This window comes from Acyrthosiphon pisum, chromosome X, assembly GCF_005508785.2.
Source record: "Acyrthosiphon pisum isolate AL4f chromosome X, pea_aphid_22Mar2018_4r6ur, whole genome shotgun sequence".
In the NCBI taxonomy this organism is placed as follows: Eukaryota; Metazoa; Arthropoda; class Insecta; order Hemiptera; family Aphididae; genus Acyrthosiphon; species Acyrthosiphon pisum.
Window position 1 is genome coordinate 72,563,197 of NC_042493.1, and position 12,671 is coordinate 72,575,867.

The window sequence follows — 12,671 nt, forward strand, 5'->3', positions numbered from 1 at the left end:
GCTTTGCCGTTCCACTTAATGATAGCCTACCGTATATTGTATTTTAAAGATATTATTATCATAATATTATGTAAGGTCAAATCATTAAAAAAAAAAGTTCGCAAGATCCTCGTAAATTTTAATACAATATACCTAATAAAGAAAATGTATATAAACTAATTGAATAATAATATTACTCACCGTAATTTTCAAAAAGTAAAGCCGATAAAATGGAACGGAAAAACTTTAACATAATAATATTATCATTATTATTACGCTGCGCCGCGGTTTAATGGAAATATTATGAGCTTTTCGACCATTCAACATTCGGTTTAATTGAAATTAGGTGATTTTGCTGCACTGCATCATTCAACCCGAGTCCAGTGGCGGCGAATCCGAAGTGACCGACGGGCTGTCGGTGTGTGATCGTCTGAAGGAAATGGACGAGGACTGCTATAAGACGCTTTCCTCGGTGCCGGTAAGGTGGATTGACCGCGGCCACGACGGCGGCTACAACTTTCATAACGTTTACGTCTCGCCCGTAATTTGGTTAGTGCCACGTCGAAACGGTTAAAACCATTATCATTATTATTTATTTTTGCCTCCGTCGTAGACTTTTGTAAAATAATTTATTTTAGATTATAATATTATTATTATGTTTATGAAGTATAAACTAGGTAGGTATTAGTGTTGGTTAAAGGTTGGACGACAGAATTACGGTCAGACAGTGTAAATAACTTATTATTTAATTTAATTTTTAATGAAACCATGAATCGAAGGTACAACGATATAGGTATTTTAGATATTTATGGCTCCTATTAAAATTTGAAATTTAAATGAAAAATAATAATTTTATTTATTTCATTAAAATAATATAATTATTAGCTTGAATCTTTTCGAAACTAGGTATAACGCATATTATTATTTATTAATTATCTACTATAATTATAGTATTGCTTAAGCAACGAAACCTCAACGACGCGGTACAATCAACACCTAAACTATATAGCAGGGGTGGCCAGTGAGAAGAGACTCGCGAGCCACCAATTATATTAATAAAAATTAAAAATTGAAGAACCAAGATGTAAAAATAAAAGGTCATATTATTATATATTATATCTTGGCTCTTACGTTAATTTACGTCTAATGTTACGTTAAAATGCGAGCCGCAAAAGTCTATGACGCATGAGGCTCGCGGGTCGCGGTTTGGCCACCCCTGCTATATAGCTACTGAATAGCTATTTCCCGATTTTTTTAAATTAATTATTGATATAGCCAATTTGTACGCTTGTTTTTTCCCCACTAAACAGTATACGTCACTGAGCTTCAAGTTTATTTTAATTGATACAATTATACTTTACCATATTTTTTTTCTATTCGCAGCTACTGTTCAAAACAATAATTTAGTGTGAGTTGTAATCAAAATAAAATATAATATTATACATATAAACACAGATAGTACCTTATATTGCCTATACAGTACTCCTTACTAAATCAACAGTATTTTGCCCCTTCATAATAATTATGGAAACTAGGGTTATGAGTTGAACTAATATTTCACATGAAATTTTCACTTTGAAATATTTCAACAAAATGTTGAAAAATATATTTTTTTAGCTATGTCTTTTGCCATGTTTCATAAAATCGTCACTAGATGGTCACACTGATTTCATACCTGATTACCAATATTCAGTTCCCGATCATGATGCAAATAAAATATATCTATAAGATAGATAATTATACTATATAATATTTCATAAAATATTTCATGTTGCTAAAAGATAAAAAAAATTTTAGTTTAAAACTATAATAGTAATTTGTAGTGTATTAATGTACTAATATTTCTAAAACATTTTCTTACTTCCTATTAAAGTTTTAAACTAAAATTTTTTTTTATCTTTTAGCAACATGAAATATTTTATGAAATTTTGTACCTAATCATAATTGAAACACACCACACTGACTCGAAGATGTACAATACATAATTCATTATAACTAACTGAAAATGTATAATTAGATATTTTGCATGTTCTAAACATTGTAGTTTTACCATAGACGTTAATTAAACACTAATCGAACATTCATGTTATATTTACTTTTATATATAGCGAAGACAGTTGTGGGAATGTCAAGAGAATTAATTTTAGTGAGCATCACAGAGATTCGAAATTTCCTGTGTCAATAGATAGAGTACACATTTGGTATGATGCAATCGAAAAATTTGTAAAGATTGCGTACAACGAAAAGATCATCAGCACTTTTAAAATGAAACCGGGTACATATTTCTTATATTGCTTATCTATTTTATATTATGTTAATCAACACATTCTATAATGACGTAATGTTACGATACGTGTGACATACAATAGGGTAAAGTTTAACACATAATGTTTAAGTTTTAAATGAGTCCCTAAATATTTTAAACGCCATACTCCAAACAGAATATTTTTCTCAGAATTATAAGCTTAACTTAACTTTAACTTAATTGTAGTCTGTAACATATAAAGTTAAAGTATTTAAAGTTTAGTGAATTCATATTTTGTGGCATGCCCCTGTGTCTCTCTTTTCCGATTATCTTAAATACTCATATAGTTATATCTAATACCTAATTAATTAGCTATTCTCATTTGAAATTTGATTTTAAAAAAAATCTTCAAAAAAAAATATTTTGTTTTCGAATATGATATTAAATATGTAAGCCGTCACTCAATAAATTAAAACTAAAATAATACATTTTTATACATTTTCAGAAAATAAATATTTACCTTAAAAAATGCATAACCTAGCAGCCTATCTGCATATACGTAATAATATATAATATTTAAAACGCTTTTTTATTTTTTATTTCAAGGGGACATTTTAACTTTTGACAACCATCGAGTACTTCACGGAAGAAAAGGATATCAAGGCTCTAGATTATTGATTGGCGGTTATTTGGACTGGGATTTAATAAAATCAAGAACTCGTGTACTTCAATCTCAACTGTCTAATACAAATATTAACTAATCATACATATAACTTAAAAATATAAAAGTAAAATTTGTATGTAATCCAGTAATGGTGAACCATAAACTAGGTATACAAAATAAGTACAGTTAAACATGATATAAATTGTATGTACCTATAATAAATGTAACGTAATTTATTTATCGTATCTATTTTATTTCTATTAGTAGGTATTTAAATATAATAAGTATTCGTTTTATTAATTTGAATTTTTTTTCTATTTTTCATATAGTTTCTACTAAGACTATTTAAAGTTATTAATTATAACATTATAATTAATATTATTAATAATATGTATGTTATGACTGGTTAGACGTTGAAAATAATTAAACTAGTTTTTGCATAGAACTCATTCTCCATTATTTTTAAATTATTAAAAATAAAAAATATATTATATGACATCAAAGAAATTTTAATACACTATGAAAAATAATACCTTTTGACAATTTATATAATTATTATTATGTACTACTGCACTCCGTATAATGCTATAATAAAACGAGACTTACAAACGAATATATTACGACAAATAATAGTAAGTACTTACATTATAATATAATATCTAATAATTAACCACAAGCTAATTTATTTAATTTATAAAAGCAGAACTTAACAATTGTTTTTATTAACAATGTGTTACACAATCGCTAGAATATATATATATAATTTTTATTTTAGATTAAATCTAGAAAAGTAGGTACCATAACTACTAATTATCACAAGATGGAATTGTTTTCAATTACCAATCTTAATAATCTCCAATTTATTTGTTTTTCGAATTATTTGACCTCCCTTTCTAACAAGTACAAACAAATACTATAAAGTTTAAGGCCCGAAGATTTTAATGCCAAAATACGATAATGTGGCATACCGCACACCGATGAGAAAATATTGGGCTCCACTAGTCTAATATATTTTAAAGAGTTAAATATAAGTAATATTTGTCGTGAATTGGATCATTACATCTATTTTTAGTGGATTACCTAACGCATATTGTAATATGAAAACTTGAGGATATAAAAAAATGTCCAAGGTAACAAAACCAGGTTAATAACAAAACGAGAAGCAGTAATTCGACCAGAAAAATTATCACAAACCTAAAAACACAGCTCATCGTGTTTACTCGCGAATTTTACTCGATAATGATATCTTTCTCACTCATTATAACATTAATATCCCATAGACCATAATATTAATTATAAGTATACCGCGATAGATTTTATTATAAAGCTTCAAAATGTAAGGAAATCAGGTAAGTGGGTCACTGTAATGGATATTGTTAAATTCAATGATATAATATCATTATATACAAACAACGATTCTGAGCAGAGATAGTTTGTCAGCCAAGGATATTATATTTATATTATTATTATTAATACGGTAGCCGGTACGTTTAATTAATATTATTTGTATATAGTTACAGTACCGTATCCATGTGGGGTTAGGGGGGTTTTTGCACCAACTAGATTCACTTTTTCACCAGAAGAGATATTTAAGTTGAAAATCTAAGCATTATTTGAATACTTGTCTTGTAGGTACACTGACACAAATAAATTAGTTTTCAAAAAAACACACACATCTATTTTTCATAAGGGTTGTCCAGAAAAAAATAATAGAAGTGGTCAAACAGGGATTTTGATAATTTACGGTAGAAATATTTGTTTATAAATGGTTGCTATCGGTTACATATATAAAAATTATATTATTATAAAAATAATAATAGTGTATTATATATTGGTTGCTATTGGTTAATCTGGCATGTTTGTTGATTAATATTATTATTTGTATCAATATATATGTCTGATAATCAGCTATTATCTAAGTTTGTATGCAGTGCTTAAGTATAATTCCGGAGTTATGGCATCTTAAGTGCCACAGTAGTGTATAGTTGACACGTAGCAACATACACTCTATGTGGTTATTTTCTATTATTTGTTTCCGTGGCACGCGCGTCTATGGCATTAAAAGTTACGTTTTACGACAAAATATGTTTTTTTGATTTCACTTATAAGAGGTCTAACTTACACAGATTTTTTTTTCACGTTTCTAACAATATATTTTCGATACACTGTGTATAGAGACCCGACCATCCGGGTACATACTGCGCATGCGCTGGGACTTGTTACATTATATATTAACTTTTAAAAGTATTTTTGACTGAACAACCCCCGATTTTCTATGCAAAACCTCCCCAAGTGGGTCACAGGGTTAAGAAAATTGCATTTTTTTTTGTTGCACTGAGTCACCGAGCGGGGTCACTCGCTCGCTGCGCTCGCTCGGACAATTAAAAACGAAAATATCCCCCGATTTGTTATGCAACACCTCCCCAAGTGGGTCATAGGGTTAAGAAAATTGCATTTTTGTTGCACCGAGTCACCGAGCGGGGTCACTCGCTCGCTGCGCTCGCTCGGACAATTAAAAACGAAAATATCCCCCGATTTGCTATGTAACACCTCCCCAAGTGGGTCACAGGGTTAAGAAATGTTGTATAGTATGTACAGCGATAACACGTTTTGCGGTACTCGTCGCTGCGCTTATAGTAGTGCTTATCAATACCCTGATGGTCGGGTCCCTATACACTGTGTTTTCGATATAATAAATAAAAATAAAATGTATTGCTTTCGTAAAACAGTCCAATATTTAAATGTATATGTATATGTATTTGTATTCAATCAAAGATACATAATAAAATACATAAAATACATTATCACTATAATAATTCAATTAATCCTATTTATGTTTGTTTTGCACATATTTCAATGCCGAGAAAACGCAAAGGGGCTAACTTCAGCCGTAATCAAGGTGCATATATAGATATATATCCACCTTGGCCGTAATACAAGTTTACCTAGAAAAAAACAAAATACAAGATTAAAATTAATACCAAATTTGGTTTTTTTTATTCGTCGGATTTTAGTACGGTTAGGTTAGGTTAGGATTATGTATTAATTGATTATATTAATCCACCGTATTATGTCAAACTTGGTATAACTTTGATACTTTATTAGAGTTAAATCATACACTTACGTTCAACAGCACGGGGTCCGCGATCTACCGCAGGTAGATTGCCTACCTCATAATGTACTGCTGTGAATCGGAATTTTATCCTGGGCAACAGAAAAGTTAAGATAAATCTAGAACATCACACACCGAATATTAAATAACGCATTGAACAAATTTTGAGTCATATACAGTTTGTACATTTAACGGGTAACGAAGTGCACGGGATCAGCTAGTATTATTATAATATTAACATTATAATAACGAATAATATTAGTATAACGTTATTATAATACTATAATAATATTATCATTACAAAATGCTGTCTGGGCTTCTACTTATCTAGTAGATAACCGTGGTAACAATACACACTAGGTCGCTAAGTTAATAATAATTTACTCTACGCACTCACGTTAGAAAATCGATTGCTTATTTAAATTTATAAATATTATAATAATCAAATACGTCATATTATATAAAAATTAATGTTTGCTGGTTTATCCTCTTAGACTTAAATCTACTGGACTATTTTGAATAAAATGTGTGTCAAATAATTCCTTGAAAATCAATAGGACGATTTGTAGTTTGGATTTTCGACCCACATATAGGTCGCTAAAGGGTGGCTCACACATACATTTTGTTTCGGCACTTGGAAATCGAAATTTTTGCTTTTAATAATCATTAGTTATAGATTCTCAATGGTTTCAGGTGATAAAGTACCTAGTTATCATTATAGTTTCTATAATTTGCTCACTAGACCTATTTCACGTTTAATGTCGTCAATCGTCATTTATTTCTATTTATTTTTTTTTGTCTGTTAATCTATTTATTTTATTTTCATTATCATGCCTCCTAAATTCGTATCATTGGTTATCTACTAGCGGAACACAAATCAACGAGCTTCTCAAACAAGGGAGGAACGAAGCAGATCGTTTACGAGTTGATTGATCACGTGAATTGTAGTCAGAAGACCAACGATCAGTAAGAATCGAATCCGAACAAATAAGAACTATTCTATCTCAAGAATCGTGCACATCGACTTGGAGCATTTCAATTCAATTTTAATTACGACTACAGTCTTCATCCAAGTGTAGACTTTGACAAAATGGATAAGGTGTGTTGGCAACGCGGCGCACGAAAGTTAAACAATTACTTCAAGTGTGTGTGTGGATTAAATCTAGAATATCCATGCTTTACACACGGGCAATTATATATGTCGCATGCTCATGAGTAGAACAATCAAAAAATTAATCTATTTTTACAAAACATGCAAAGGCCAAAAATATTTTACACTCAAAGTACTTATAAACTTATTCAAATTTAATTTTATCTACAAAAAATCATCATCCTACATTTGTCTTGTACAGTATGTAAATTGTGTAAATATTAAAATAATTAAATAAATCTAATACTATTTTATATTTTTTAAATCTTTTTCGTTTAATACTGTAACGGTAAAAACAGTATATATCTATAATATATAATATATAATATATATATACTGAAAACTATCAATAGCGAAGCATTGCTGGGTGGTCTACTATAGTCACCTATCTAAATATATATACCTAAATATGAAAGTTTCATTACTTATTTCTCTCTTTGTCCTCTATAAACTTAAAGATGACTAAACCATTTTCAATACAAATTATATCAATAGATTCCTCGGGACTCGTAAAGGGTTTTGTTTTTCAACCGATATAGCCCGATATAGGTCGCTGTGTGCCTGTTTGGTGGCACACATGCATTTTGCTTTGGCCCTCCAAAATCTAATATTTTTTTCTTAATATATAAGGTTATCATAAGATAATAAAATATTAATTATTATGATTGGATATAGTTTTCTATTTGTATGTGCCTAATGGATTATATTTTATAATTTAGACCAATAGGAGCTATTAGATATAAATGTAAAATGTTATAAGCAACAGATATATTTTATATAAGAGGCAAAGTATAATGTTAAGGTTAATATACTACAGTAATAATATTGACCATCTGTGACATAAAACAATTGTTGAGGATATTTCGTCAATAGTAAAACGGTAACCATGATAGACGGATATACTTTAATAGATAGTATGCTAATATAGATATTATAAGTTATGTATTATAAATTATCTATCTAAATTATGCATACTTGCCTATGCAAATCCACAATTTTTGACCAATTGGCACCAAATTTTGCAAACATTATTTTGAATTGCAAATGTTGTCCTCAGAAAATGTAACGATGAAATAGATACAGGCATCAATGGCACTATCTGTCGTGTTTTTACTGTGACCTTTTTTTTTTTTTTAAGAAAAGTCTACTAAACCACTTATTTGGCTGTGTTAAGAATCTGTGTTGTTTATATTAATTGTTGTTCATTTTCCCGGGTGGAAACCGATTTGCTAATGAAATTATTACACTCAAACCAAAATACACCAAGCGCTGTGTTCAATTAGCCGCACAGACGGACTGCTCATCTTGATTGGATTTGTTCAAAGTGAGCGACACAATTGAAATCGATTTTTTCCCCCCTCTGTATAATAATTATAGCTTGTTTTTTTTTATATTACAAAAATTTGATTTTTTGCTGTCATTTTTAATTTTTAATTTATTACTTTTTATGTTTAATATGTTACGTACCTGATTTCATGTACTATGTGATCAAAATAATAATACGCCCACAAATTTAATGAATGTTTAGATTGGCAACAATAGGACTTAAACATTAACTTTTTGGACGAAATGATTAATTGTTTTTTTGTCTCCCGGCTGAAATTAAAAGTTTTATTTTTGCCGAAATAATTAACACCCGTTGGATGGCCTCCTTGGCTGTTATATTTTTTTCTGTCAACTACTTTGATATGTATTTCTATTTTTGTATATACATACTTTTATCAAATATTCTTATTGTGCATTGGCATATAAATGTAAATATTAAGTTAAAAATAAAAATATGACTGATCTAAACTAAATTAAGATACTTTTTTTCTATTAAAAAAGTAACTTGAAAAATAAAATAAAAAAAAGCTTTGTAGTTTGTACTAATTGAACTTATATTTTTAAATATAAACATAGAATAACGAGTTAAAAAAATAGTAAACTAGCCAAGCTTTGTATTATATGAATCGTATATTGTGAAAAAAACTGTCTGTTTGCAATCCCCTCAACATATAATTTATTATATTATGTACTATTATTTCCTCGTTATATTATATTCGGGCTTAAGCATTTTTATTATAGGTTGAAACACATTTATTATCATTAACGTGGAAAACACGGAATTGACTGACTGTTTGCTAGGCTCGTGTATGATTTTGATGAATGATGATGTACCTACAGTAAGAAACGAAAGAATATTTTTTGTCTTGGAACGACGAGAAAAGACGAATTTACGTTATTTGTCATTGAATTTATTCTGCAGGTCACACTTTTATACAACATTAATACCCTACCTAAGTAGGTCATAACTAATAACATATTACATTTTAATAACATACACACTTACATGAATCAGTGATTAGATTATTATTTGATCGTTCATCTAGTTTTTCTATAAATGCCAACAAAATTTTATTCGTTGGGTCAAAAAGCTTGAATGTATAATACTAGGCTCCTATAATATATCGTTACAATGGCAGTTGAAAATATATAAAAATACAGTCACAATATTTTTTTACAACCATTTAAAGTTCAATTTTTGACAACATTTATCAAATTTAAAAATGATTTAAAACATTTATAAAACGTTCAACTTTTATAGCTAAAGATTAAAAATTTAAAACAAGGTTCCACGTAAGTAATTAATTTTTTAATCAAGAAAAAATATAAATATACATAAACATAGTGTTTTTATAGGTATTTAGATGAAATTGAATATTAAATAACCAAAAATAACCAAGTACTTGTTTGGATAAAATGGCATTGGTAAGAAGTTAATCACACTTTATGGTTACTTATTTTATTTAAAAATCAATGATAACTATCAAACATTTTTTTTTTTTTTAATGTTTACTCTGAGCTCCACTCGTTTATATGATTTGTTTTATCATTTGTCATTTTTGTGAATACACAATATGATATAGTAAGTCAGACTTTCTCGATTCTCAACCAGTCAAAAACTCTGAACATAATAATATAATATAATATTAATAATATGTACTCTTTTTTTTTCATTTGATCTGTGAAAATTGAAAGTAATGTTTTATTTGTACAATGACAGATTATTTATTATTATTATCTACGTACGCATATAATACATGACACGGTTAGTACTTAAACATAAACGGTTTCGTTGTACTAACTATCCAAATAATGTAGACCATTGTATGTATAGAGAACTCGTTGGTACACTACATATACTACAACTGCAGGCAACGATCTTCCACCCCATAAAACGCACTGCCTAACGTTATTTGTATTAAAACTCTGTAACGACACTATATAGATATTACATTACTGTTATACCTACAGATATCATAATAATAATAATATCATCGTTTTATAGCAATTTAAATGTATATGCAATTACATTGTAGGTAATACTATCTACTTTAATTTACTTTGGACTCGATATAATCATATTATATACACACACAAACCGGCAATAAAAAGGGCGCGGGTAGACGTTTAAAATGTTTTCGAGAGTGTATGTGTGTGTTGTGTGTATTTAGTGTTTACAGTGTTTATAAGCTCCGACCCGGCTTTATCAAACGAAACAGATACACAAAAAGTTATTGCGACAGTTAAGGTGCACACTTTAATACTATGATACCGGTATAATATACATCTATATATATTTTACGCAAGTACAAACTGTAAAATAATTCAACATTTACGAATGTTTGAATGAAATCAGTTTAAATTCTATAGGTACAATATATTAAGGTGTCTTAAACTTAAGTAGGTAGGTAGGTGCCGCGAATAAAATTAGTTGAATAAAATTCGAATCTCCGACGCCTTAAGTTCCATCAACAATTGACGGATAAGTTTTTCGATAAGTCACCCATCGCACTTCACTTACGTTTATTGTAAACTTAATGCAGATTGTTCAATAATATAATAAAAATGTTGAAAAAATTATACGTCTATAATATAAGGTACCTACAGTACATACAGTAACCTATCGTGCCTACCACAAACGCGTTATGAATAATAGTATTATAATTATTATTTTATTAATACTGGCGCAATTCTAAAAAGCAATAATTGTGTTTGACAGTTGTACAGGGTCAATCGATGGTTTGTATAGCGGTTGAGAGCGTAAAGGCATTCTGACTTTTAGTTATATACACGAAAAAGCTTTTTGGCATTGATCAAATATGTAAACTTTCCATCTGGTTTTGACTGTCAATCTTTATATACCTACATTATATATTATGTATCATATATTATTTATATTTGCGCCGTCTATATGTGTACATAAAACATAAATATTATATAATATACTTATATACATAATATACATTATACATCACCGGGACAAATGACAGACTTGACGGTTAGTGATTATCATAAAAATTACTACACTAAAACGTTTCAAATTCTATTAAAAAACCTTATAAACAATTAACTAATGTGCCCTAAATGCAAATTTATTGAAACTTCTGAATATCTGTATTTGTACTTATAGCAGAAATAAAATCAAACACACATTGTATAGGTACACGATGCCAAGTATATAGTGTTAAGAACGTTGCACGCTGGTTCGAAACGGAACAGAATCAAAAACGTTCAAATTGTACCCGCACATCATCGGAGAATAATTCAAATCCGACTATAATTCTTGAGGAATGACGTGACCAAAATTAGAACTTAATTTTAACGTTTTTATAAGTACGTTTTAGTTTGTCATTGTATTATGCACTACTACCTGTACCTGTGCTTTAGAACGTTGTGACACATTTTTGCTGTAATATTTTGACAATTTTAATTTTAAATTAACGTACAAATTAGTTGATATTTGTATTTACTATTTAATCGATTATTTTTTTATAGTGAGTAACGATAGAAGAGACTAAAAATTCACGGTATTAACGCAAGCCTTTATTGCCGAAGAAGACTTGGATAATAAAGCAAGGTGCATAAAAGATTATGGGTTCCCGAAAGTAAAGAGTAACCAGTAACTATAACTATAACTATTTTATGTTTTCATTATTAATATCATAATTTTACATAATATTATCTTTGTTTGAATAGAAGGAGAACTCCGATCAACTCATACAACATACATAATACTTGTTGTTTTACTTTGTTATGTTATATTGTTTTTGGGTGTATCTATACAGTAGGTACACGATTTTGTAATCTCCTGCAGTTATCGTTGCTATAAAATATGTAAGGCCAATAAAGCGAATACAATAGGTACCTATTATATTATATTATTCACAAAATATTTAGTACCTATACAAAATATATAGTATACAAAATATATAGATTATACTTGTTCGACTTTAAAATATTACATTAACGCTTTTCTTATAAAGTGTTTGATTGTGAACTCGTAAGTTATGTTCATTTCATTAATTATTTCTTTAATGACATAATAAAGTTAGGTAAAGTTGGTAGCACGTATTATACAAGTAGTGTGCACTGTGCTGGTATAATATTATAATGTTTCTTTAATTTACTGTAGGTGGCAACACATAACACATAATTACATAATAATATTATATTTACAATTTACACATTATTATTT

At 28.8% G+C, this 12,671-nt stretch overlaps 1 protein-coding gene across 1 annotated transcript in view; it reads left to right on the forward strand.

Moving 5' to 3' along the window:
- Positions 1 to 3,124, forward strand: part of LOC100575304 (gamma-butyrobetaine dioxygenase) — a 5,681-nt gene extending 2,557 nt beyond the window's left edge. The window contains exons 2-4 of the mRNA XM_003242748.3: positions 326 to 528; positions 2,088 to 2,254; positions 2,831 to 3,124. Of these exons, the coding sequence (XP_003242796.2) occupies positions 326 to 528; positions 2,088 to 2,254; positions 2,831 to 2,985 (525 nt within the window). The 3' untranslated portion in view covers positions 2,986 to 3,124. The remainder of the gene's footprint in view (positions 1 to 325; positions 529 to 2,087; positions 2,255 to 2,830) is intronic.
- Positions 3,125 to 12,671: the final 9,547 nt, after the last annotated feature.